Source organism: Tachypleus tridentatus, chromosome 8, assembly GCF_004210375.1.
Source record: "Tachypleus tridentatus isolate NWPU-2018 chromosome 8, ASM421037v1, whole genome shotgun sequence".
NCBI lineage: Eukaryota > Metazoa > Arthropoda > Merostomata > Xiphosura > Limulidae > Tachypleus > Tachypleus tridentatus.
In genome coordinates, this window is record NC_134832.1 from 26,392,896 (window position 1) to 26,420,495 (window position 27,600).

At 35.2% G+C, this 27,600-nt stretch overlaps 1 protein-coding gene across 2 annotated transcripts; it reads left to right on the forward strand.

Annotated features, from left to right (window-relative positions):
* Positions 1-530: 530 nt before the first annotated feature.
* Positions 531-27,457, forward strand: LOC143222021 (frizzled-5-like). Of its 2 annotated transcripts, XM_076447833.1 has the most exons (3): positions 531-913; positions 14,233-14,384; positions 21,480-27,457. In XM_076447833.1, exon 3 carries the CDS (start codon positions 22,001-22,003, stop codon positions 23,756-23,758), a length of 1,758 nt encoding a protein of 585 aa, XP_076303948.1. In that variant the 5' UTR covers positions 531-913; positions 14,233-14,384; positions 21,480-22,000; the 3' UTR covers positions 23,759-27,457. The 2 variants fall into 2 exon arrangements, with proteins under 2 accessions (XP_076303948.1, XP_076303947.1); XM_076447832.1 differs by lacking the exon at positions 14,233-14,384.
* Positions 27,458-27,600: the final 143 nt, after the last annotated feature.

The window sequence follows — 27,600 nt, forward strand, 5'->3', positions numbered from 1 at the left end:
TTGTTCTACGTTTCGTTATAAAATTTTTATCCGACTTTTAACATCTGTATTCGTCGGAATATATCGTGAAAATGTTTTAAAGACATAGGAAATATCCGTTGTTGTTGTTTTTGAATTAAGCACAAAGCTACACAATGGGCTATCTGTGATCTGCCCACTACGAGTATCTAAATCCAGTTTTTAGCGTTGTAAGTCCGCAGACATACTGCTGAGCCACTGGGGGGGCGGAAATATCCGTTAATGTAAATATCCATACACATATAACCTGATCACAGCTTTTACCACTTGTAGCCTTGCAAAAACTACTTCTGAAAAAACAACAATAATAAATGAAAAAGAACATAAAAAAGAACAGGTAAACAGAAATCGAAAATGATTAATTTCTTCATTCTTCCTTACACATACTTACGGTGTATGAATCGAGCGTTGCACGTATTGCGTGAGTTAAAATCGAATGTTCCGCGCCGAAAGTGAGTGCATAAAGATATGCCGTGCTGTCGCTACGGCAACCCCCATCCTCGAATAGAACTCGGAGCAACTTACTCTGTCTACCTCTCACCCCTATTATAAATAGTATATTCGTTTTACCCGCATGTCTGGTAGTGCTATATTGGAAGGGAGTGCGCAATGTTGTAACAACTAGTCAGCCCACGTAAGGAGTATGAGATGTGTGGCACGTGAGGCAGAGGACGCCATCGATTTTCATTTCGAGTATACCTTGCTTTATAAGACGTAGAAAGGGGTTCTCGAGCGAGAAGAACGTGGAAAATACGAACTACAAGTATATATTTCTTTCCATGAGGCACTCGAGAGACATTTTACCTATTTCAATGTGCATCAAAGTGGTTTTTGATGCTATTAGTAAGAGCATACAGCACTTGCATCTCTCCGTTTATTACCGGAAAAGAGTAAGGTAAGATGTTACATGTGTTTTTCCATTTTCAAAATTGGTGTAATGTATTGATAGTGTGCGATTTACCTTCGTCGTTATTACTTTTTTATGTATATATTGTTACAAATTCCGAAGTGAATGCGTAATATGTAACGAAAATCGGTTCTATTTGCACGATTAACTAAATTTCGAAAAAAGTACTTTTTTTGGTACTTTTACAGAATTTCCTCAGTAAGATATCGAGTGTTGGAGACGCATTAAACTTACAAATGGATGCGTCTCCAACACTCGATATGTTACTGGGGAAATTCTATACAAGTATTGTTTTTCCCCTATCTTCAGAATCGCGGTGATATTTTACATCGGCTTTTATGAGGTTCGAAAAAGTTTATTCTACTGAGAGGTAACAGTTGGAAGTGCAATATTAAAACTTTTCGTTTCTTATAAATAAGGACATTTAATGAGATTGAAGGAACAGTCTTAGAACTATATATATTAAGTTTCTTTTAACATTTGTGTGATAATTTGTTGCTTAAAATGAAAGTACATTACAACAATAGAAATAACTTTGTTCGTTATTTATATATCTTGCATGAATGCGATGTGGTATCTCTTTAAAAGTTTTAGGCTACTAGAAATCAAAACTTTTGAAATGTAGACAAACCCGAAAAGAACTAGCATCCGTCTGTACTTTTTGTCAGCTCATAAAATACCAAGTAATCATTTGTCTTATTACGTATGTTAACTATGGGGCGGTTATAATGACTAAAGTAAGATTTATTTTATATAAATATAATGCAAAACTTTCTAATTGAATGTTATAAAGTTAATTGGGCAACATTTCACAATAACAAAACCACTCTTTAATTGAATGTTATTTAAAATTTAATTGGTTAAAGTATAAAAGAAAATTTGCTGCTTATTTCTGGTAAAAATTTTGTTAGAGGTTACCTGAGTATTTGATTGAAGTATTCAGAGAAACTAGATTTTGGAGAAAGGGGGAAAAATGTGAATTTGAAAAATTGGATATGTGGTTGCTATTTAGGCAACATTTGAAACTTTTGGATTAAATATAATATTCTTAATTATAGTTTCTATAATACATCCTCGATAGTCATCCATTTTGTGCTAAAATGCGATGTATCGCAAGTTTAACAAGTACTGATGGAGTGGATAAACACGACGTACTCACATCTGTCTAGCTAATAATTTTTACAGGATAATTCAAGTTAAAGTAAAATTTAAACATGGTACCTTATTTATGTCCATACATCACCTTTCGACCTGGGATTAATTTAACGTTATCTGGGCTTTATTAAAAATATTCCGATGCATCTGATAATATTATTATACATATAGCCATCCGCAGTGGCTTAGCAGTAAGTGGAAGAGTATTTAACTCTAGAAATCAAGTTTGAGTACCCACTAAAGTGTATAGATACATTATTACTTAAAGTGTAAAGTATCTATTTTAAATCGTATACTGTATAGATTGGAGAAATTTGTTTCTCGTGAATATTTTTAAACATTATTATTGTGTTTTTTTTTTTTTTTTCATCCTGTGTTTAAAATCCCCCGGTGGTTCGGTGATAATTCTGAGGCCTCATAACGCTAAAAATTGGATTCACACCATGGACAGGATAACAGGTTGCCCCTTGTGTGCTTTTAAGCTCATATGCAAATGAATAAAAGATAAAAGTGAGAAAGCAATTTGCCGTACTTGCTTTGGGCCATTTATTCAGCCCATACATCGTACAGACGCTGTAACTATAAAACTGTGTACCTGTTTCACAGTTGTAAAATGACGTCGTGTTCAAGAGCGTACTCGTATTCTCAGATCGTAAAGCTGTATTCGTATCAGGAATCAGAAATTTTTGGACTGGTATATTCCTCGTACGTTGAAAAGAATATGAATCAACCAGTGGTCAGGACCATGCAAAAGACCTGCAACAAGTTGCGACTCAACCACGGTAAGCAAGAAGCAACGACATGCAACAAACACGAGCTTCCACATACGCAAAGAAACTATAAAGAGGGTATGAAATTATCAAAATGAGGCTTCCGGTTATGCTGTAGTTCTCCTGTTCTCTAGCAGTTGGAGAGTGAAAACGTTTATTTCGACAAAGACGTTCTGATAATGTTGTTGAATTTAACACCTGTGAATTATTCTGTGATCGAACTGTTGACACAGGCGCTAGGAAACCAGTGTTCTGTCGAATGTTTTTGGGAGAAATGAGCAGTGTGTTTGAGAAATGATAGCCTTGCAACTAAGGGTTTTAATACGCTGACGGTTATAAACATGAGGACCGAACATTGTGATATGAACTACGACGACGAGTTAAGGTTCGAAACTCGTTTTAATATAAAGCACTCAATCAATCAGCTTATATTCCTATTGACGATTGGTGACATTGTATCTTTTATAATTTTATAAAATAAGTTAATAATCTGTCTGTCACCAGAAGTAAAAATAACGCGTAATCCAATAACATTTGTTCACTTTATCTATTTCGATTAATTTAAACTATTTCTTTTAAAGTTTGGTACTAATTAGCCATAGGATAGAGCTTTGTATTTCGTTTCATAGCGAGCTGAGTTCAAATGCGTGTGACATCCACACACGTTGAACTATGGATGCAATATAATAGTGAAAGTCAGTCGCTTAGTGTAAATGGTAGGCGTTAGGGTGCTGTTGCTGACCTTGCCCTCCCCCCGTTTAATGCAGTAGCTAAAAATTAGAGATCTTGGCAGAAAATCTCAGTATCTTTGTCAATAATGCAAATATTAAAAATAAATCTAAACAATATGAAAAGGTTTAATTACTTGATATTTAGATAAAAAATAATATTAATAGAAGTAACGACTGAATTTTTTTCTTCCGGGTTTCTTCTAAACATGACGTTTAAAGTGTAGTTATTGTATTAATATTAAAGGTAGTTAAGTCAATTCATTCCCGAGAACAGCTGACTACAGGAAATACACTGTAATAAAGAACTGTAAAATATATGAACAGATGATTGCTAAAGATTGTTTCAGTTTGCCACATTAGAGCATCAAAGTTCGTAACTTTAAGAACCTTTCATTTCATTCTTGTTTAGCAAAATTCTTAAATCGCAACATAAGCGCAAATTATTAATTGCCAGTATTTTGTAATCTTAAAAAGCAGTTGTATCAGATTCAGTTGTATCAGATTCAGTTGTATTTCTATTGATGCTGGAAAATTATTTGAGCACCTTCTTTTCCTGCTATCCGTACCTTTGTAAACATTTCTGATTAAGATTTCGAAATATTGTTAGATGAATATCGCATACAATGGAGGAATGCTTATTAAGACATTGAAATTCACGAGCTTACGAACGGATAAACATGGGAGAGAAGTAAATAAGATCATCTATCTTTGTTTATTACACATTTTTAGTAAAGATAAAATGTTAAACGTTTAAGTTAGTAACATTTCTCTCTCTCTCTCTCTCTCTCGCACACACACACACACACACACACACACACATTTATTATTGCATGGTTCTTGTCACAAATGTTCCTTAAATTAAAGCCTAGTAGGATTCATTTTTGTGTAATGTAAGAATATAGGATTTGGTTTAATCGCAATATTATTAATAATGTAAAAAATATACACCTTGGAATTCCGAATAGTTGATCGAATGTATAAGAAGGGATATGTTTCTTCAAATCTGATGTTACAAGATATCTGTTTTGCAGTGTATTTTTTAGGTGTTTAGTGTCTGCATGTCCTTAAGTCTATATTTTCTACTTTTATTGAAATTCGAAGAACGTGACCAACTAGTGTATTATAGAAAACCAAGGGCAAATAAAAGAAGTGATCTTGTTAAGGCCTCGGTTTAGTCTTTGTCATGTATAAAAACATTTCAGTTTTTGTTTATTTTATGAGATTCGTTATCTTTTTCTCAGTTTTCCACTTTCGGTAAATTGAAACCTGTTTCGGTTTCTTGTTTATAATATGGGCACTCGTTTCCTAGTTGTTCTTGTTTGTCTTAGTTGTGAAACCTGCTTCATTACGTTCCATTGTTTGTGGAATCACTACCTCTTCTGTTGTGACTACTTTCACTTTCTTCGTCATTAAATGTGTTGCCAGAATATTGCACGTTTTTACTCAATGCCATATTTGTAAACCTCCAAAATTCTTAGGTTTGCTTATAGTTCTTAAGTAAACACGATTCTTTTGAGATTGCCAGAGAATATGATGTTTCTCCGTTTCGTCGTCAGGTCACATTCCGTGAGTGATTCTTTCGCTTTTGGTTGGAGCTTCTCCCGATAACGATTAGCTGATGATTTAAATAGAAAAGTGATCTAAACTAGGTTGCGAGTATTTTTGGTTTAAGGTCTTCAGTACGAAGAAAATGTCGCTTGGAGACAATGATGTTCTTCTTTCTCTGAGTAGTTTGTTGATGGCAAGGTTAATGGCACGTGCAAGAATTTAGTTGAGTATTTGAAGTCTTCGTATTTTCATGTCAACACTTCGTTACAAATGTAACGCTAAGTAGTATTACGTTTCGGTACGTAGTGAAGACTTTCATGTAACGTTAAAAAATTGGTGTTGCATTAATTTCGTACTTGCTGTGACAATTTGACTGTCTAATTTTAGAAATACAACATAGTTAAAAATGTTCAACAGTAGACTTTCTGAGAAAGTAACAACAATACGTTCCATTAGGAAAACTGAAGAAGCAGTAGTTATTTATCATTGTATTTACGGCCAGAAAAATAGCTACTTAACCTAAGAACGTCGTATGTTCTAAAAACGAGCATGACTTGAGAACAAATGGTAGAACAGTGAGACTGGAATACTGTTTAGCAAGCCTCAGGTTCATTATAACTTCGTGGGTAAATATTCTGTTGCTCAGTAACGTTCGAACATTGTCTATTGTGGTGATAGTTCAGGCTTCATGTTTACTTTTTGAAAGTAATTCAAGGGTAAAGATAATGTTTACACCACTTGAACTACTGATGTGAGAAACTTCTATATTGCAGATTCTTATATAAATATAAAATGAGATGAAGTTGTTTTAGAGGTTACTGTCATGTTTAAATGTGGGTCGTGTAGTGTTATATTGGCAGCATGTTTAAGTAGAAATATCTAATTTCTAACTCCGCATTAAACATCTTCGTTTGAATATAAAATAATTAATCATTTGTTAATAAAAGTAGATTATTGGAATGCACTCTATAGAACCGAAATATGACCCCCGCTAGTACAGAGGTATGTCTCCGGATTTACAACGCTAAAATCAGGGGGTCGATTCCAATCGGTGGGCTCAGAAGATAGCCCGATGTGGCTTTGCTATAAGAAAACACCCACACACGAACCGAATAATAAAGGTAAATTTGGCCTGCCCTCTATCGTAGACGAACTAATCAATTATAGAACGTTACGTCAGAAATCTCCTTTCACCCACATAATAAATTAATCAATTATAAGTATGGAATGTTATAACGGCGGCGAGAACTCGGTCGGAAATGGATGATTTAATTAATTATTAAACATTCATTGTTATAGTGTATATATACATATTTTCAAAGATAAAGGAAAAGTGGCGTGGACATGGTAGTAAAGTAAGCAAGTCCCAATATTTTCTTCAGATTTTAGATATGAACTAATCAAAGTTTATGTATCTTGTTGTTATTTTATTTTGCCTTATGGAAATTAAGAAATAACACCTAGTTTCCATTGTAAGTGAATTTATATTTTGTAGGAGGGCGGTTTTTACTAATGACGCACACCTTGTTGTTTTGCAGGGCGGAGAATATAATATTTTTCACCATTAATCAGAATAAACTAGAGGCGTTCCTAGGTCTGCCATGACAGTTGGCACGCGCTGCAGTGGGTTTGTGGACATTCTAGACACTGTAGGTCATTAGGTTCGACCATAGCGCAAATTTATGTGACACAAATGACTAAGGACGCCGCCGAAATGGGGGCCAGCATTCGACATCACTTCAGACCTTAGCAGTAGGGATCAACCGTCTAGGGTGGGAAGAGGCGTCGTATGACGCGCGTGCATACTGTTTGTTGAGTTTGAGGGCGAGAAAAGATGTTTTTCTTTGCTGTTTTCAAGATGAACAGAAGTAAGATCAATAACCACTCGCTATGAATAGTCTTTATCGACTGTTCTTTTACAGTTTTGTTTTTCGTGTCATAAATTATGAATTTAAACGTTACAGTTTACGTTTGCATACATCACACTTGCACTGGTTTTTTAAGGTTGTGTATAGGGTAACCAAGGCTCATTGTTCAACTATAGATTTCAGCTAATAATGGTTGGTCTCCTACCAGATATTGTGTGAAAACTGACGTAGCTTCGCTACATCAAGGCCTAGCATGGCCAGGTGGTTAAGGCATTTGACTCGTAATCTTAGGGTCGCGGGATCGAATCCTCGCCATACCAAATGTGCTTACCATTTCACCCGTGGGGGCAGTATAACCTGACGGTATTTCCACTGTTCATTGATAAAAGAGTAGCCCCAGAGTTGGCAGTGAGGTGGTGATGATTAGGTGTTTTCTGTTTAGCCTTACACTGCCTAATTTAGGGACAGCTGACGCAGATAGCCCTTGAGTAGCTTTGCGCGAAATTCAAAACAAACCAAATCGCTGCACCAGACTCATTTATTTTATCTTTGATAAACTGAAAGTCTTGAAACTTATCGCATGTTTTTAAAAGAGCTAATTTCTTGAGTATACAAAGTTCGGCCGATTTACAGAGACGGGCTGTGTATATTATAGATTGTCTTCCAAATGTTAAACGTTTGTATACGTGACATACTATAAAGTATATGCGACATGTAAATGCTAAACACCAGTTATTGGAATTTGGAAGGTAAATTCTAATTTTCTTTCTTTTACTGGTAGTATTTTTGCTTCACTTAACTATTCATACACATGATATACCATTTGCACTTCGTTCATTGTAGGGAATCGAACCCCGGATTTCATCAAACTTACTGATGACCCACCGGAATACCAGTATCAAGATAAATTTAACTTATTACCACTACTGATTAACAACTTGTATTTACTAATATTTGTTGTTGGTTTTTCACTTTTCTGTCTGATTAGGAGCAGATTTTTTTACGGCTGACTGGCTATCTGCAGTCAGTCAGAGGTAACCATAGCTGTTCTAACTTCTGTTTGTTTTAGTTCTAGTTTTATTTCAAACGTAAGACTTTCAAACAGTTTGTGTGAAAGTTATTTCGGTAAATACCTCTAAATCAGGTGTTCATAATTATTCTACCAGTACTTTTCAGTTCAGGTATATTCCAAATACACTATCCTTCCAGAAATACAGCAATAAGTGAAACTCTGGACAAGATCACCAAACCTCGCTGTTGTTTAACATAAGCACCGTGTAACAAATGTTACCAGTTCGTTTAAGAAACGAAATGTTATCAATAAAATAAATACATATGAAACCAATCCCAAGGATCTGTTTTGAAAGAAATATAAAGTTTATATTGGAAAACAAAATCGTCTGTAATTTTAAGTAAATAAAAAAAAAAAATTGTAAAGTTATTACTTAAATGAAAATATACCAAAGATATTTTTATATTTACTATTGCTATCTTTGCGGTAGATTGTCGAAAGTGTTAGAGACTTGTAGACGATAGCCATCCTAATTTAAAACTACTGGCTGGAGTAAGGGCTCCCAGTCAGTAGCACCCTATGCCTGCGTGGATGCTTTGAACTTAATATCGCGATTGATGGCTGAAAGTTTCGCGGATCCGAACGTTTTGATCTCCAGCCATTCAAGGTTAATATTAAAGTAGTCCTAGTCTAAAAAATCACTCGGATAATGGTCTCATTTTTCTTGATCAGTTTAGACTCTAATTAATATTTGACTTTGAACGTAACAAATAACCTCTACAAGCGAACTATTAAAAATCTTTCTCTCTCTCCCTCTCTATGTATAGTCTGTATAGTCTTTGTTTTCTTCAAATTTTGAAGATGATTGTTCCATCATGGTCTCTTTACATTTTTTAATTTAGAAGAACGTCACTATTTTGGATAACTTATAAAGCGATTGTCTGGGCGTATATTCGTATAAGTTGTTTTTAACTTTACTCGTGGACAGAGCAAGTTCAATGCACAAGATATTTACCACAAATCAAATAACCCATGAACAAAGGATATCAACATTGTGCACTTTATAAATATTTACTGATTGGCACGAGGTAACCTCTAACCTTTATATTTGACCATCTTATAGATATTTATTGACGGCCACGAGATTATTCAGTGCTATGTTATATTGTATTTCTCAACTGGATTCTTTGGAATTGGTAACAGTTTTCATATCAATGTAACATTACGTCGATATCAAAAATTCGTTTCGACGACATGCCATAAAAAAAAAAAAAAATATCCCACCGTGTGAATGTCGCTATTTAATAAAATTCGAAAGGATCAGACTATTAAACGTGCATCTCGGTAAAAGGGTCTCTGATGGCAGTGATACATTGTTTCAAGTTATACACTTTTTATATTCAATATGCAGAGTAATTTGATACTGTGGTTAGAAAAAGATTCATGATTTTATATATATAATTTTCTGAGGCATGGCCAGGTGGTTAGGGCGCTTGTCTCGCAATCTGAGAATCCCAGGTTTGAATCTCTGCCCCACCAAATATGCTCATTCTTTCATCCGTGGGAGCATTATAACAAAACGATCAATTCCACTATTCATTGGTAAGAGTAGCTCAAGAGTTGACGATGGGTGATGATGACTAGCTACCTTCCTCCTAGTTTTACACTGCTAAATTAGGGACGGATAGCGCAGATTGAAAAACAAACAAACAAACCCAGTAAACTTGCTTAAACCAGTAATTGTCTGTTAAATGACTAAATGTATAGAGATAAATTGTAGCTATCTCGAGACAGACATTGTCTTCTCCAGAAATATAATGTCACTCGAATGTGATAGTACTAACCTCAGGTTTTAGACTAGGTATCAGAGTGATTCATGGCTAAAGAATATAAACTGGATGTTGATAAAATTTATCATTATTATTTCTTGTTCTTTAGAATCGCTCCCCCCAGTGGCTCCGCGGTCTGTGGACTTATAACGCTAAAACCCGGGTTTCGATACCCGTGGTGGGCAGAGAATAGATAGCCCATTGTATAGCTTTGTGCTTAATTCAAAACAACAACAACAATCCTTAGAATCTCGCTGTATTACTGTTATCCCTTACTTGTTAAATACGACCTGTTTCAGTGGAGATTTTTTCTTATAATTCTTAAATATGTAGAAAAGCTAGAAAACATTTATTTCTATTTTTTTTTGGGGGGGAAACCTATATTTTGTTACCTTTCTTCCCTTCCTGGAATAACCTCTCAGGGGACTGGTATCATTATGGATTTACAACACTATAATCTGGGGTTGGATTATCCGCGGCGGTCATAGCGCTGATAGTTTATTGTGTTGCTTTGCGCTGCAATAGAAGAGCAACCCTGACTAGATGATGTATTCATAGTTGCACTCACTTTTAGAGTGTCAACGAGTTATTGGAATTCAGTGATGGCATTTTTCTGATGAATGTATAACAGTTTGTATCCGGCGTCATTTTGTTGGACAGTTAAGTCTTTCGCACACTTTACTTTATTCATGATATGAATTTTTATAATTTTTCTAAACTGTATTAAAAGCCAGTTCCAGTTTCTCGTCTCTGAGTTTAATAAAGACCAGTGGATGGTTTGATATGTATCATGTCGCTCGAAGTGATACGTTTTCTGTACTTGTTAGGTTTTGTGTGTGCGTGTTAACAAACCACTTAATATGCAGACGGGATAAACAACGTTTGTGTTTGTAAGTCCATGCGTGCGGTATTCCGTACCTATTTAAAGAAAGCATCAGTTGCTTTATTAACAAACGGAATGCAACTTGTGGTTGATTTACAGATGCACTACATGGTGTTTTGAGTGTTACTTTAACAAACATATGTAAGTATATAGCTCACGACTATGTGCTTAGCAAGCAAATTCTCGTGGAGGAATTTAGTTGTCAACGAACAAATATTAATATTTATAAAACCTTCTATATGCGCGCATACATACGTATTCACACACACACACACACACACACACACACACACACACACACACACACACACACATATATATATATATTACATACATACATCGTGGCAGTGTGTGTGTGTGTGTGTATATATATATAATGTTTGTTTCTGATAACTAGCGTTTCTCATTACTAGTTGGAATTATGAAAATGAAGCTGACCCGGATAGGCCATATTCGTAATTTGGAGCGCCATCTGTTGGCCTTAAAGCACAAACAGTGAATCATTTCTAAATCGGCAATTTATGCAAACGTTTCTTATATTTCAAAAATGTGATGTTTAATATTGCTTTTTTATGAATAAATTCTTGCTGTTTTGCCAGTTTACATTAAAATATCTTCAGTTCCGCCTAACGTATTTGGCAACTAGTTTTCTTTTCACTTCGCTTGGCAACGTCCATAAATCACGTGGTAATCTTGGTCTAATCTCAATGACTATTATACGTGGAATAGAATAATTCTGCTCTGACGTAGGCGAAGTTTCTTTTTCTATCTTTGTTTCATCTCTTCTTTGAAATTGCTAATGCAGCTAGTCTGGTTGAACATATCTTCATACAGAGTTAACTATTGATCAAATGAGAGTATATGGCAACAATATTGATCTACGGCTTGCATGCTGTGAGTTTGACGTACGTGATGGATAGCTAGCTGCTGCATAAGGCTACAGAGTTTAGCATTTTACAATAAGTTGTGTTTTTGAATCGATGACATTTCTACATAAACTCTACGAGACCAACAGCGTTAGTTTGGAACATACGTGCTTAAAAATATATCTTAAAAGTGATAACTTCATTTTGCTGGCACCTTTTGTAATGCTCTAATGTATTCTATATCATAGTCTTTTGTACAAATCATGGCTTTCCTTCTTGCGCATGCTCCTTGTAGTGCAATGTCCAGAGACCTCAAACCACAACCAGATGAAGATGCTTAACGACATATATGTAATATGTGTGTGTATTTAACTCTTTTTAGCGTGTTATTTAAATCGGTTTCTATTTCTAGTGTATGCTGAATTATGCATTGATGTCTACGTAATTGCGTTCTTAATGGTGCTTATTCTTCATTTAGTTTAGCGCTTCATAAAAGACTTTGAAATTTCAACTCCAGCGGAAGACTGGGGAATAATTTATTCCGTACTTTCAAATGCCTGAGAAAAATACACATTGATTTATTTGAAATAGCTGCGGTCTGAAATAACCAACGTAATTACGCTTAATGATTATTTATCCATCTAGTACGTACGGAATCGTGCAGTCTCTGAAAAATCTACTTTTTTGGAAACGGGCAAATTAAATTAAGTAGGAGTTTCAGTACATTACACTTTTTTTCAGGACTTTCATAGTGTACATACTCTACGGTAATACTTCTAAATCATTGTTTGGATTGTTTCCAAAATAGACGTGAGCCTAAAAGAAAGCGATGTAGTTAGTACTTATCTAGAAAATGTTTGTTTGTTTGTTTGTTTTTGAATTTCGTACAAAGCTACTCGAGGGCTATCTGTGCTAGCCGTCCCTAATTTAGCAGTGTAAGACTAGAGGGAAGGCAGCTAGTCATCACCACCCACCGCCAACTCTTGGGCTACTCTTTTACCAACGAATAGTTGGATTGACCGTCACTTTATAACGCCCCACGGCTGAAAGGGCGAGCATGTTTAGCGCGACTGGGATGCGAACCCGCGACCCTCGGATTACGAGTCGCACGCCTAATGCGCTCGGCCATGCCGGGCCTCTAGAAAATGAAATAATGCATTTTAAATTCCTTATCAAGTGATGCGCTCATTCTTAAAAGTACGTATTAGTTCTTTGGTATGATACGTATGTTCGTCATTAGTAAATAAAATAAATGTAGAAGAATATACTTGGATTATTTGGAATGTAAATAAGCTATAAAATAATGTTTAGTAGTTTCCGTACTTGTCAGTAAATTTCCATTTATTCCTTTAAAGAGAAAATAAAAATTCCAAGCGCTTAAGAACTTGCAATGCAGAAATTCGGGATTCATTTCCCCGCAGTGGGTACAGAGGAAAGCCCAATGTGACTTTTCTCTAAACAATCATTATATTAAAAGTTTGACTTTTAAATATGTAACTTGCCATGGAATTCAGTAGATAGCGCTCACGTCGTAAGTGCTTTCGCTTATCGTCTTTGAATATTTTTAACTGAAATATTTGTTATGTCTAGTACCGAAAAATACGAAAACGCTGTTGTGCGGTGACATACGTATGCCACCGCCGGAGTTGCGGGGGGGGGGGGTATTTTGTGGCTACGCCACTCTCTGCTTCTAACACACCTACTGGCTTTTACCGAATAAAAATACTTCATTATTCAGAGATCATTTATTTTCATATAATATGCACAAAATTCCATTTGAAATTCGCTACCAACAGAATTATTCTAACATTTTCGGCATTGGAGTTGTTGTGTGTTGTTTTTTCTTTGCTTTTCCTGTGAACAGTGCTATGACTTATCACGTGCATGTTTAAATAGAATTGTTCGATTCAATATACTTCATAACGGTATCGACCGTTTCCCTTGACAGCCATATTTGTGTGTGAATACACTAAAACAACAAAGAATGAATAGCTTCTAATTGTTCATTGTAGCTGGTATATACTTTCTTCGTGCCTTAAATCTAATACCCTGTGGTGTTATATATTTCTTCAAACTGTTTTTCACGATACAAAGACTGGCTGAGGTTTGCCTATTGTTCCTGGTTCCTGCGTTATGGGGCTGAATATTTTTTATTTTTATCGACGCTTAAGATATATTGAATATTCTGCATCGAACCAAAGACGCGAACTATTTAGTGTTTCGTGTTACTTGTTTTCGTTTGTTTTGATACAAAAACTTAGATTTTATTTTGATAGCGACTGTTGAAATGTACGTTTTCGTTTGTTTTTTTACGAGAACAGCTGTCCGTGGAGAAAAAAACAAACACTTTAGTCCTATGAGTTAGATTGAGATACAAAAATTAAACCTTCTAGCAACATAATTCTTGTTTAAACACGAATTAGATGTCAAATAATATCGGCATACCTTGATAAAGATCTCAAAATCTAAACCATTCTCTTTACTTCTGTGAGTGAAAGCAGAGAAGAATTTGTAATAAATGTTAAACCACTCTGTATCTGCCATATCCAATGTCCGCGAAGTATTTCACCCAATACCAAATACTTCAGGCCGGCTAGGATACGACAGACAAATTAAGTCTTTCTGTGTGTGTACTTTCATTCTAGTACCAATAAGGAAACTGTTGGACCAAGTGAAGTAGCCAAATTGTAGAAAACTACAAGTATGAGTGGTCAAGTGGAAAAAGAGTGTAGTGGTTGAGTCGCTGCTTACAACGTGAGTTGCACGAACGTAACTGTTATGGTGTGATCTAGAATAAGTAAGTGTGGTTATTTATCAACCTTATTTAAAATATTTACAAATAAGGTTAAGGATTAATAATGTAATATTTGTTTACTCATTTTAACTTCACCACTATTCAGAAACTAACTTTTTAGACTCGAAAAAACGTGTCCGTATATAACTAATTTTTACAATTTAGACTTTCTGATTTTATAAAAAATAGTGTAAATACGTATTAACGGCTTTAACGTATATAGTAATTGGGCTTGTGAATTATCAGAACATTTTTATTTTTATTAACTGAGACAACTGTCCGCTAAACAACAACAACAACAAAAAAAAAAAAACACGTAAATCTTGATGTACCAAATTCGTTTGTGAAATACATTAATTGTAAGTAATGGATTCTTTGTATACGTGTATGAATTTATTACATTAAAATGACTTACCAGATTTATATATTTATCCAAGGTAATGCGAACTCGTAACCAGTTTTTTCGCGAGTTTCTTTTCAGTGGCTTTTTTCTTGAAGTTCCGAGTATACCTGAGTCCATATCTTTGTTAACCTTATTTTCATTACTTATTTCAAAAGATCTTGTGACACTAGTATACCTTATTAAATAGAAAGCTGTGGCGTTTATACACCAATAGAGTTTTCCATCACGTAGTCTGGTCTGTCCTATTCCGTAACCCGGAGCATTGGCTACAAATCTCTATCTGTTTAACTCTCCGAATCTTCCATCAGAAGGATAACACTCGAAGCGTTTCGAAATAACATTCCTATTATGTAAATATTGATTCGACGTGCGTAGCTAGATTGGAAAAGATAAAAAAAATCCTACATTTTAACCAGAAATTTTACATAGGTAAATTGAATGGCTTTCACTGCTATTGTTTGGTTAGCGGAGTTTTATGTCAAATTATAAATTGCTCAACTGTTATAAGATTTTTATTTTATGGGTTCTGCATGTAACTGAATTAAAGTTTTGTTAATTTAAAATTAAATGAAAGGGTTTGTATATATATGCGTGTAAGTCATTTTCTGAAAGTAAAGCATGTTTTTTCTTTAAAGAAACAAAGGTGCATTTTATTTTATGTATTCCTACAAACAGTTAAAACACAGTCGGGTACCAACAGTTCAAGGCGAGAAATTAAACGATAAAGTCTTCATTATACACCACATTAATATTACCTTTTCAGTTGGTTTGGCCGCACGTGTGTAGGTGTATCTACTTGTTTTGGTCTTTCAAACAAGATATATACTTAAAACAAAAAACCTTTATTTTGTTGTTTCAGAACCTATTTACGCACGTTCAAATATACAGTTATAAGAATAAAACAATATATTGTCCTTGTAAGCACCTTGCACGATTTTAACACCACATTACAGTAATAGAAACATTTATTGGAGCATCCGATATTTTACACATTCATCCTCGAAATCATTGTCTGTTTTGAGGCTCTAATGCATGTAGGTACAAATGTATTTCATGAGTAATGTAATACTAATTTCTATTATCAGTAGCTTTATAACCTACTTAAGTATTGCATCAGCCATTTCTTGACTATAAACATAAGTTCTTACTGAGAGTCAGCTTCGAAGCCTGTGTGCTACAACGTGGCCAAGGATTGTGAATTAACTCTGCTGAGAAATATGCTATCGTTTCTTTGAGCGTAGAGGGACCTTCGACAGGGCATATTACAAGAATATTTAAATTTAACCAATCTACTCTGAGCCATTGGATGCAGAAATATAGAGCCTGGCTGCATGGAGAGGCAAAAGTGGAAGTGTAGGAAGATAGCTTCCGCAGCAGTTGATTATTGTATTCTGAAACGTATAATTCTGCGGATTTGTCGACTGTCGTTCACAGATCTCAAAATATCATAGCAAGAACTTCAAGGGCCACTGTCACAATGCGCTTTACCCGATCTCGTCTGTATTTAACTTGTTTTTCAATAAGATGGCCAAGAAAGAATCCTCTCTTTCACCAGCTAGACGACAAAGATGAAGCTCAACTGAGCCAAAGAACATGCTGACTGACTGAAAAAAATGTGGAGCGAAGTGGTCTTTTCAAATGGATCAAAGTTTAACCTGCATGTGAAGAATCAGTAAAGTCAGGTGATGCGAGCAGACAGCTCCCTATGATCACGGTGTGGGAGTCCATTTTGCGAAAGGCACTGTCAGTAATGACATCGAGATTCTCGAGCTCAGATTAGAGAATTTTGGTGGAGCTGACGAGTACACATTCCAGAATCTCTCTGCTCCACACCATAAGCCTAAAAAGGTTTTCAGTGTTCATCCATTCTATGCAGTAGACGTGAAATTAAGAATTTTCACTATATGTGTTTTGAAAAGACATGTTTTATTTTATTGCTTGAAATGAAGGATTGCCTTCGAAGGGGTAAGATCAAGACACTACGCTGGACGAACAACAGTTCTGTTCTCAATCCTATCGAAACTAATGGAAGGTAATGAATGACCCCTGTGGGGCATCATGTACTTGCCTCCGTCTACATTTTGTTCCCCGTGCCACAGCGATGTCAGTCAGTTAAGACCAGCGAAGGCACAACGAATTACTTTATGTCAATTACATTAATATTAGTGTGTTCCCCGCTAGTACAGCGGTATGTCACCGGATTTACAATCCTACAATTAGGGGTTCGATTCCCGTCGGTGGGCTCAGCAGCTAGCCTCATGTGGCTTTACTATAAGAACATACACACATACAATAGTAGTGTTATCTTTAAATCTAGGTTTTTTACACGTAGAACATTTTCGCATTGGTTGATCATCTGCTGTAATACGTTTGTCTCGGTTGGTTTGTTAATAAAGATGCATCTATGTATTTGAATGAATGCAATATGAGTCAGCTTACAACACATATTGTCCATAACTGTTTTACACTAATTTTCAAAATGTACAATATCGTAAAACAATTAAAGGAACTCAAGTTTGAAAAACAAAATGGGTGATGCAGTATATTTTTTCCACCATTATGTATAATACGAGTAACATTTTTAGGAAACACATTTGTTCTGATGTTTTTATGTTTCCACTTATACGATAATCATGTCAGTGATTGGCGTATTTGTAACAAACTGAGGATGATTACAAGTTATTAAAGTGTAAATTTAAATTGTCTAATTTCAGAACTTTACATTTTTCAGATGCTTACTAAGAAGTTGAAAAACTACTCTATTTTAGTTCTTGGTGAATACGGGTACTTAATACCACAATAAGAATGTCTGAAACAACAACACTTCAGTAATACGAATATATGTTAAGTATTTTACATAGTAGGAAATTATTTCTTTATAAATATGCCCGACGAGGATGAAATAAAATCCCTGATTTTGGAGTAATGACATCATAAGGTACACAGTGAAAAGTGCGTTGAAATATTAGAGTGAGTTGTACTATTCAAAACAAACACTTTTTTTGTCCAGATGAATATTGTATTAACTATTAGATAAAAAGGGCAGCTGGTGCTTTAGGTTTCATGTAGAGTCTTATTAATTTTTTTGCTTGCTTTTCATTTTCGCGCAAAGCTACACGAGGGCTATGTGCGCTAACCGCCCCTAATTTAGCAGTGTAAAACTAGTAGGATTGTTTGTTTTTAATTTCACGCAAAGCTACTCGAAGGCTATCTGCGCTAGCCTTCCCTAATTTAGCAGTGTAAGACTAGAGGAAAGGCACCTAGTCATCACAACCCACCGCCAACTCTTGGGCTACTCTTTTGCTAACGAATAGTGGGATTGACCGTTACATTATAACGCCCCCACGGCTGAAAAGGCAAGCATGTTTGGTGCGACGGGGATGCGAACCCGCGACCCTCAGATTACGAGTCGCATAGCTTAAGTCACCTGGCCATGTCGGGTCCGTACGTTATGAACACATATATTTAACTTCTGGAAGTGTATACTAAAATCGTCTTCAGTTAGTTTTGCTTATGGTGAGCTGTTTGTTTTGATATCATATTAAGATCATCGTATCCGTTTGTATCGTTTTGCAGCGTTTCAGATGAATGATAAATACAGAAGAAATTTCTACACTTTCCATTGACGTGTATTTAAAACTTCACTATATATATATAAAGCCTTTGCCCGTATTTTCTTTGGAGTTTCTAACCCCAGTAAATAATAATGTAACTTTATTGTAAATCTATAACACTGTTTTACTCATCTACAATAAGACGTATATTTATCCACTTTTTTCATTAGTTGGTCTTACATTACCGGTGAATACATTTCAAGAAAGGCGTGTTGGTACAACTTTGTGTTTTGATTTTTGCTCTTTTCCTTCGTAGCAGTTAAACAGTTCAGACTAGCTTCGTTTGTGAGCTGTTCACGTCCTCCTCGCGCCTGACCTAGAGGACGTGATAGCATAGTGGCCGATATGCAGCTGGCCAAAGAATTGGATTTGTCTAGGTTATCCAGTTCTGGTTTTATATCAGTTATTCTTGTCTCGATCACTCGACTACTGAGAGTACGTGCCAACAGTATAGCCCTTGAGAAAAACCCTTCACAGCATGTTATTTTTTTGTCTTGTAATCACAAACTTACCAAAGTTTTACCTGAAAGGGACTTTGTGGAAAGAGTAGAAGATTATAAAGTAGACGTACTGGTTTTTTTCTTTGTCCACCCCTCAAGGTAACACGTAAGTTTGATTTGTTTTAAAAGCAAGGTAGGATTTTTGGCTTCGATTTTAACTTTAGTTTTAATTTTAAAATATTTCACATAAACAACACTTAACCCGCCTATTATTTTCTAAAAGAGAAATGTACATTATATTAAATACAATTATTATATTATTTCTTGACTTGTTTAGATCTGATACGCATGCGCAATTTGTTCAAAACCGTATACTTATTTTATAAATACGCAGTTCAGACGTTCCTGCATATTCAGCTGTAGGTTTACCTGTTACTACAAGCTTTTATATTTTACTTTTCAATAATTTGGTTTCAGTTCATTTACTAGACTGCTATAAACACCTTTAGCTCCTTTTTTCTGTACTACGTGAAGTTGTTTTTTACAAATATCTTAAATGCCGTTTATGGAAATGATATTAAAGAAAATTTAAATGAAGGGCATGAAACTACTTCAAACGTTTCCTCGGTCGAGGCTAGTCGTTCATTAAAGGCTGTTCGTTGAGCCTTGTACACCTAAATATTTCCTAGAGTTTGTAGTTTTCTTTGCGATTTATATCAAAGTAAAGCCCTGTTTTAAGTGAAAGTGGAAAATTAATTTTTAGTTCCTCTTCTAGGTTACAAAAGTTTTTATTAACATTTATGATCACACGTCTTAAAACTGTTACACGATAGTTGTTATCCGCTTTCACAAATAGTTGAACTACTAGCAGCGGGATTTATTGTGTTACAGATTTTAGATGTATCATTTTTGTTGCGTTTTTTAGTTTACTCCTAGGGTGTCGTAAATCAAAATATGTTATCACACTGGTAAATTAGCTGCATCAATAATAAGAGTTGGAACTTAACCATTTCTTTTAGTTATCCTCAACTCATCAACGGTTATTAATCATCAACATGAGTTATATTTCTGGAAGTTGGCTTTTGAAATTAAACGTAAAATATCACATTAAAAATAAAAGTACAAATATCAGTTACCACGTTATATATTTTATTTCTTTTTAACTACCCTTAAAAATTGAAAAAAACTTTAATCAAGATATTCATTGATAAATTGAAATATTTGCATGCGGATAAATAATTTTTGTTTCTCGAAAAATCTCCTATTCCTTCACATAACTGAGAAAAGTAAATAATGAAAATCACTAAGGTGAATTGTAATTTCATGGTTCATCACTTGTCTCGCGAAACCGCTGATTCTATCAGTAAATCTCACTAATATATGAATAAAACTCTGAGTTTCCTTGGAGCCTTAAGCATGTCCAACCTTTCTTATTTATGGGGTACATCAGCCCTGAGGCACGCCGCACGCCTCGTTATGGTTCATCTGCTATATTGTGTTAACACTGTGGGGGTCGTTCTTATTTTGTGAAGTACAGTCACCCCATCCTTCACACCTTCTCCTTTGTAAAGATTCAATAAACACACTCCCTCCTTCCCCCCTTCGTCCCCAAGTGGACAGTTTCACAAAAGAACTCTCAGAATAATGTGGGCTTGACGCCTGACAAGTTTATTTACTCGAAATCAGGCTTTAGTAGAACGTTATACTGATTGGTAGCCCGACACAGCTGTGTCTGGGAGTTTTTCCATGTCAGTTCGGACTGGTAAATTAGAAAGCTTTCAAAGAACATGCTTATTTTTATCTAATAGAATTCTGTATGTTTATCAGTGCTTAAAATTAGTGTTCTTATCTCTCGTAACAAAAATGTAAGCGACATTTAAGGAAAATATAATTGGCTAATAGCGAACATGAAAATGTATAAAATGTTGGGAGTTTTGTACAACTACAAAAGACAATTTTTTACGTGTGGTCAGATTTGCGCTGTATATTTTCGTAAAATGTTCGACTAAAATATTAATATCATGCACTATTGAAATACCTCTTTATTTGTGTCACATTTTGAAGTTAGACATTTAGCTATAATGTCAAAACCTTTGGGGCAGGTATTGTGTAAATTATTTTCACGTTGATAAGTTCGTTACTGTTGTCTGTGTTAGTAACTATTATATAATCGTTAGAATGTAGTATTTCTGAGTTCCTGTATATTTCTTTTTGTTACATATACAGGTTTTAGACAATAAACAACGGCTCTGCAAACTTGACTCTAAAAATAGATAAGTAAAGAAACGTCGAATAAATTTCAAAGATTCGAAATTTTTAAAAACTTTCTCTTAAATTTTCTTAATCAAAGATAACCTTCATTCGTCAACCTAGATACAAAATCAACCTTTGTATTTCTACAAAGGAGAAATGTTTCTTATCATTCAACCTAACTACAATTTTGTTATGTATCTTTCGTCATGTTATCGTAACACAAGTGAAACACGAGCATAAAAATACGATACATGAATCGACACGACTGCTTGTGTGTGCGTATTAAGTGGTCTAGTGTGGAAATGTGCATTTTATTTATTTTCTTTTCATTAACAATTTGTTTTTAATTACCTACAGATATTAATTATTTTATTCTGTTTCTTTCTAGGCAAACGGTTCCGACTATATAGTGAAGTCTGCCCTTCCGTCAGTGAATGGAGGACTTGCGGCCTGAAGCTCTTTGTGATTGGTTGCTAAGTGATGACGTCAGCTTAATCTTCATGCATGAACAGAACCTATACGAGAAGAGAGCTGACAGGAGTCGTGATCTGTGTGCAGATGGTGGAGACAAGCGGGTCGCTAGCTCATGGATTACGTTTGTTTACTCGCCACGTACAAGAGGTTGGATTTAATCTGTGAAAATCACGACTCTTATTTTTTTTTAAATGAATAATGATAAGACTTGAAGTCTCTTCATTGATATTAACACTTAAGTGACATAAAAGAACTAACAACGCTGTTATATCAAGAGAAAGTATGTTTATAGAAGAAGAATAAAAAGAAACTATGTGTACCAGTAAAGTTTTAAAAATAGCAGCAAGATATGATTCTCTTTAAGAAAACATACTGATAGCACACTGAAAAGGTACTGATCTTCAATTCCACTCAAGTTCTTCCAAAGTTTACGCAATGACCTTCAGACGAGTCATAAGTCTTTTGGAGATTAGCATACTCGTGTTAATAGCCTCTATGGTCGTATGTGCTGCTGAAAAATTGAAATGTGAAGAAATAACTATTCCCATGTGTAAAAATATTGGCTACAACTACACGTCCATGCCTAATCAGTTCTATCATGACACTCAAGAAGAAGCGGGAATGGAGGTGCATCAGTTCTGGCCTTTGGTTGAAATTCAGTGCTCTGATGACCTCCGTTTCTTTCTTTGCTCTATGTACACGCCGATCTGTATGGAAGATTACCACAGCTCACTTCCTGCTTGTCAGTCAGTCTGTGAACGGTCACGAGCAGGTTGTGCACCTATTATGAGACAGTACGGGTTCGCGTGGCCAGAGAGGATGAATTGTGAAGACTTACCCAACTATGGAGACCCCAATAATCTGTGCATGGATGAGAAGGAAGGGGCTAAACCAAAATCTTCTAACATTAGATCGGAAATAGGCAAGAAACCTGATAATCATAATAATAATGATTGGCCTAAAAGTATCTCTAAGGCGCCTATTCAACCCAAGCCTAGCCCTAATTTCCCACCTCTACCAGCCAGTGGGAATGCTGATTGTGGATGTCTGTGTCGATCTCCCATGGTGACTCTCTTAGAAAGCAGTGAACGAAATTACTACAATAAAGTGGAGACAGGTAATGTATTAAACTGTGCTATCCCCTGTCATGGCACCTTCTTTTCCACAGACGAACATACTTTTGCCACTATGTGGCTCGGACTCTGGGCAGTGCTTTGTTTTATTTCCACTAGCTTGACCGTCATTACCTTTCTGATCGACATGCAGAGATTTCGTTATCCAGAACGTCCTATCATCTTTCTCTCCGGCTGTTACCTGATGGTTTCCATAGGCTATTTGATCCGACTGGGCATGGGACATGCAGAGCTGGCTTGTGATGGGCCAATTGTTCGGTATCAGGACTCTGACAGACCAGCAGCATGCACCATCGTCTTCCTATTGATTTACTTCTTTGGAATGGCCAGTTCTCTCTGGTGGGTCATCTTAGCCTTGACTTGGCTTCTGGCAGCTGGGCTAAAGTGGGGAAACGAAGCTATTGCTGGATACTCGCTATATTTCCACTTGTTAGCTTGGTCAATACCAACCGTTAAAACGATCGCCATCTTAGCCGTGGACGGAGTGGATGGAGACCCCGTGGCTGGTATCTGTTTCGTTGGGAATCAGGACTTGACTCTCCTGCGAGGTTTTGTACTGACTCCTCTCTGTGTCTACCTTCTTTTGGGAACATCCTTTCTCTTAGCTGGATTCGTGGCACTTTTCCGCATCAGGAATGTCATCCGACAACAAGCTAGAGCTAAAGTAGACAAGTTGGAGAAGTTAATGATCAGGATTGGAGTCTTCTCGGTCCTATACACGGTGCCAGCCACTATCGTCATCGGCTGTTACATCTACGAACAACACTTCCGGGAAGCCTGGGAGAGAAGGCATAACTGTCCTTGCAGTAACCCGGATGTACGTCCTGATTACTCCGTATTCATGCTCAAGTACTTTATGTGTCTCGTAGTAGGAATCACTTCTGGATTCTGGATCTGGTCCGGGAAAACTGTGGATTCCTGGCGGAGGTTCTATGGACGTCTATGTGGGAAAAAACATCAGAACAGCCAGCAAGGCAGAACTTTCAAACAAATCAACACGACAAATCACGTGGGACAAGTGGCTCCACCCAATAAACAATTACCCTTGACCCACGTATAATGACCTTTTTTCTTCACAGTAACGATTGAAGAAAACTATTAAAGGTGGCAGTCTACTAGGAAAGACCATATGAATCGTCTACACTTTCTTGGAAAACATCAGATTCCTCGAGTTAAATGACAGTGAACTAGTGCATATCATGATATCTTTTGTGTAATAACATTAATTATTTTATTAGGTGAGTTTTTAAAGTTTTGTCTATTTAACAAGTTGAAGAGCTTCACATAAATTATTTTGGTTTTTTGAAATTGTGTATGGTTTCCTAACCCTCCATAGCTGGCTCAAGAAGACAAAATAGAATAATTGTTCATAAGTAATAGATATGGTACGATTTTTCTTCTGTAAGTAAGTATAATTAGTTGTATTTACATATCTATTCATTTATATTCAAGGTAAATGTAGGCTGCAACAACACTAAAAGGCCTAAGAAAATTATTTTATACACATAGGAAAAGGTTGAATATCAACATTGCAGTAATGTTTTGCATGCTAAGGATATAGAGTAAAGAAAATGCACCATAAAAAAAACTGTCAGTTTCTATAATATTACTGCAGGTCTCTTACTGTCATTCCGTCATAAAAATGTTGAAATAAAACTAAAAAAGAACGTTTCTGGCCATGTATATGGGCTGATTAATGTTGCAATTTATTTATGGAAAAACTACGAAAAAAAAAAGTTCGCAGAATTGTGCTTGTTACCTGAAGACGAAATATTAAAGTAGATAAAAATTCTTAATTCTTAATAGTAGCTTTAGTTCTAATCTGCTAGACTGAAAACCAAGTTAACAGAGCTTTTTCTGTGAGTAAAAAACGCCTTTGGCGAAGTTGGTAACCTTTCTTTGCACAAGATTTCATGAATTGCGATATTCCTACAACTGCCAGTGTGATTGTAACTTTCTGTAATCTTAGATGCTATATTGCACTAAATTATGTATAGCATTATCCAGTAATGTAGTGAGTATTTTAGTGTGTTTCGTTTGATATCGTGAAATTGTACTACTTTATTTTAATGTTTCGTCGTACTTCTCGAGTTTCATTGTTTCCTCGTGAATCTTTTGATACACAGGCTCCCTCTAGTGACAATCGTTGTAGGTATAAATGATTCGTGGAGGTTAAAAGTTTTGTGTCTAGAAGACCTATTAATCCCCAAATCAGTCCACATAAATCCAAGTAAGTACGTCGCAGAATAATACTATCGACAGTAGATAGGAAAAGATAACAGGTAGTAAAAATGTTTTATGACCACGAAATGCCCCTTCCACTACGAGAGTGTGAATTTATGAACTTGGGCATTGGCACAAAAAAGGCTTATATGTCACGTGCGTTTCCTCAATGCTTATTTTAGGTCGCCTTATGTTAAAGACTGGCGTTTATTTATTTATCTATAGTTTTTTCAGCCTTTGGAGTACATTTAGAAAGTGTATTATTACACGCTATTTATATCGCAAATCAATAAAAGAAATGTTATAAGAAATATATAAGTGTCGTCAGGAAATATTTTCCCATGACCATAAACTTTTATGAAATATTTGTTAAAGGGTTTTAGCATTTCGCTTGTGGCGCAGAGAAAAAATGTCGTTTCCACAAGTAAATAAGCATTTTGTTAAATGCTACTTCAGTCCACTTTAAACAAAAGAAAACGACCTCCTAATGTGCGAAAATCGGCCTTCTTTGATTAGTTATTAACTACTTTGAATTTAAAGTTTGTTTTCAGCTAAAACTGAAAAAAAAAATTTACGCCGTTGTTCATAATAATTTTTCATAGAGGCTTTGAACTTGTAGTCGTAGAAAGAATTAATATAAAGTTCTTTCTAAACCTTTTTTACTTAACTAAGATTGATATTTGTGTGTTATGTGTGTCGTTGTTAGTTGAAATTTCACGTATCTATTTTCCGTTTACTTAAACTTTATTGTTTATGATTTAAATAGCATCGTTTCATAACGCATTTTTTTTCATCTTCTAAGATTACTGTAGTAGCAAATGCGTGTGATAGCATTTAATAGTAATTTGCAAAATTGAAAAAAAAAAGGTGTCATATATATGGTATTTCTGTATTTTGCCCATTTGTGTGTGTAGTTCTACCCTGACTCTTTATTAAGTCTGGGGAGAAGTTTCGTTGGACAGAACCGAATTAACGATAGTATCTATGTTATAATTATATATTGAGTGAATAATACTTTTGATATAAAAGCGTTAGGTTTAGTTAAAAACTGGCTATTGTATAGATTCTATATAGAAGCCAGTTGTCTTTTATTGCTGTAATTAATAACTGTTTGTATATGTTTGTACGTTGTGGAACAAAACAGGGTATTTACTGCGTTTTTAAGAAGGTGCGTGCATTGCTTTTAATTATAATCAATATATTGTATAAACTTAATTATTAGATAACTTTCTGTGTGTATATATAGCTTTGAGTGATTACTTTTGCTAAGTATTATAACTGATTATATCGTATGTCGAAGTATTACAACTGTTTTATATTGTATGTCGAAGAGACATATTGGCGCTTTTTACACTCTCTTTCTTCTTTTAAAGAAGTGTTATGAATACAGAGTAATGATGAAACATTTTGCACTGTACTATCTATTACTCTAACAGTTTAGTACAATACTTTATCGGTAATAGTTATTTACCACTCTGATTTCATTTTCATCGTTCTAAATAAGTGAAAAGTAAACTTAAAAAGTAAGACTCGTAGAAATATAAAATTAAACTTAATTGTTTTCTTTGTTTTCAAAACGCACAACATTATCAATGACGCTTAAAGTAAAACAACTGGCTATATGAAGTTTGTTAAGACTATATGTACTCTAAATTTTGATGGAAATGTATCCACTGAAAGCTTTATCATTCAGTGTGTAGGCCCAGCATGGCCAGGTGGGTTAAGGCGTTCGACTCATAATCCGAGGGTCGTGGGTTCGAATCCCGGTCGCACTAAACATGCTCGCCCTTTCAGCCGTGGGGGCGTTATAATGTGACGGTCAATCCCACTATTCGTTGGTAAAGAGTAGCCCAAGAGTTGGCGGTGGGTGGTGATGACTAGCTTCCTTCCCTCTAGTCTTACACTGCTAAATTAGAGACGGCTAGCGCAGATAGCCCTTGAGTAGCTTTGCGCAAAATTGAAAATAACAGTGTGCATTGAGTGACGCAATAATTCGTAAGACTTTATTAACGCCTTTTGATATATAAATATTTAATAAAAAAATTAAATAGTGTATTTTTAAACCACTAAGTCAATCTCGTAGTAAATAACCTATAAAATTCAGCATGTTTCAATAATGTAAACAACAGAGGCGCATAAGTGTAAAATTCTATGCGCACGAATGTTTATTTTACTTTTCTTTCAATAAGTCACGATAAGGTTTAGAAAAACAAAAAGTCGTCATTTGACTAGGCTTTGTCCTGATGTACGTCAAGATTTCTCCAGCTAAGAAAGTAGGACTCGTTTTAACTCTGCCAGTCTCAAGTTTTTTGATATACGTTGGGATTAAAAATATTACAAAAATTGTTTATGTTCTTAACGTTATCTTTGTGTGTATTTGTTGTTGATAATTTTTCATTTCAACAGGGTATATTTTGTTAGTCATATATATGTATTAACTTTAATGTTATCCATGTACAAATCTCTAATGTCAGCACTAAATGAGAGTTTTTTCCTCTTATGTGATATATAAAACAATAAATGAGGTAAAACTACACATGTTGTTGTTCAGTTTGTTCTGTATTTACCGACTACAAATGAGAAGATCCACACATCGGAATTCAGTACATCACGAAACAGTGTAATGGAACGTTGTTTCCTTATCTTTAAAAATTGATATTTGCTATTTAGTCTATAGTT

Coding starts and splice junctions, on each gene's coding strand:
- LOC143222021 (XM_076447833.1), top strand. CDS start 22,001: ATGACCTTCAGACGAGTCATAAGTCTTTTGGAGATTAGCATACTCGTG.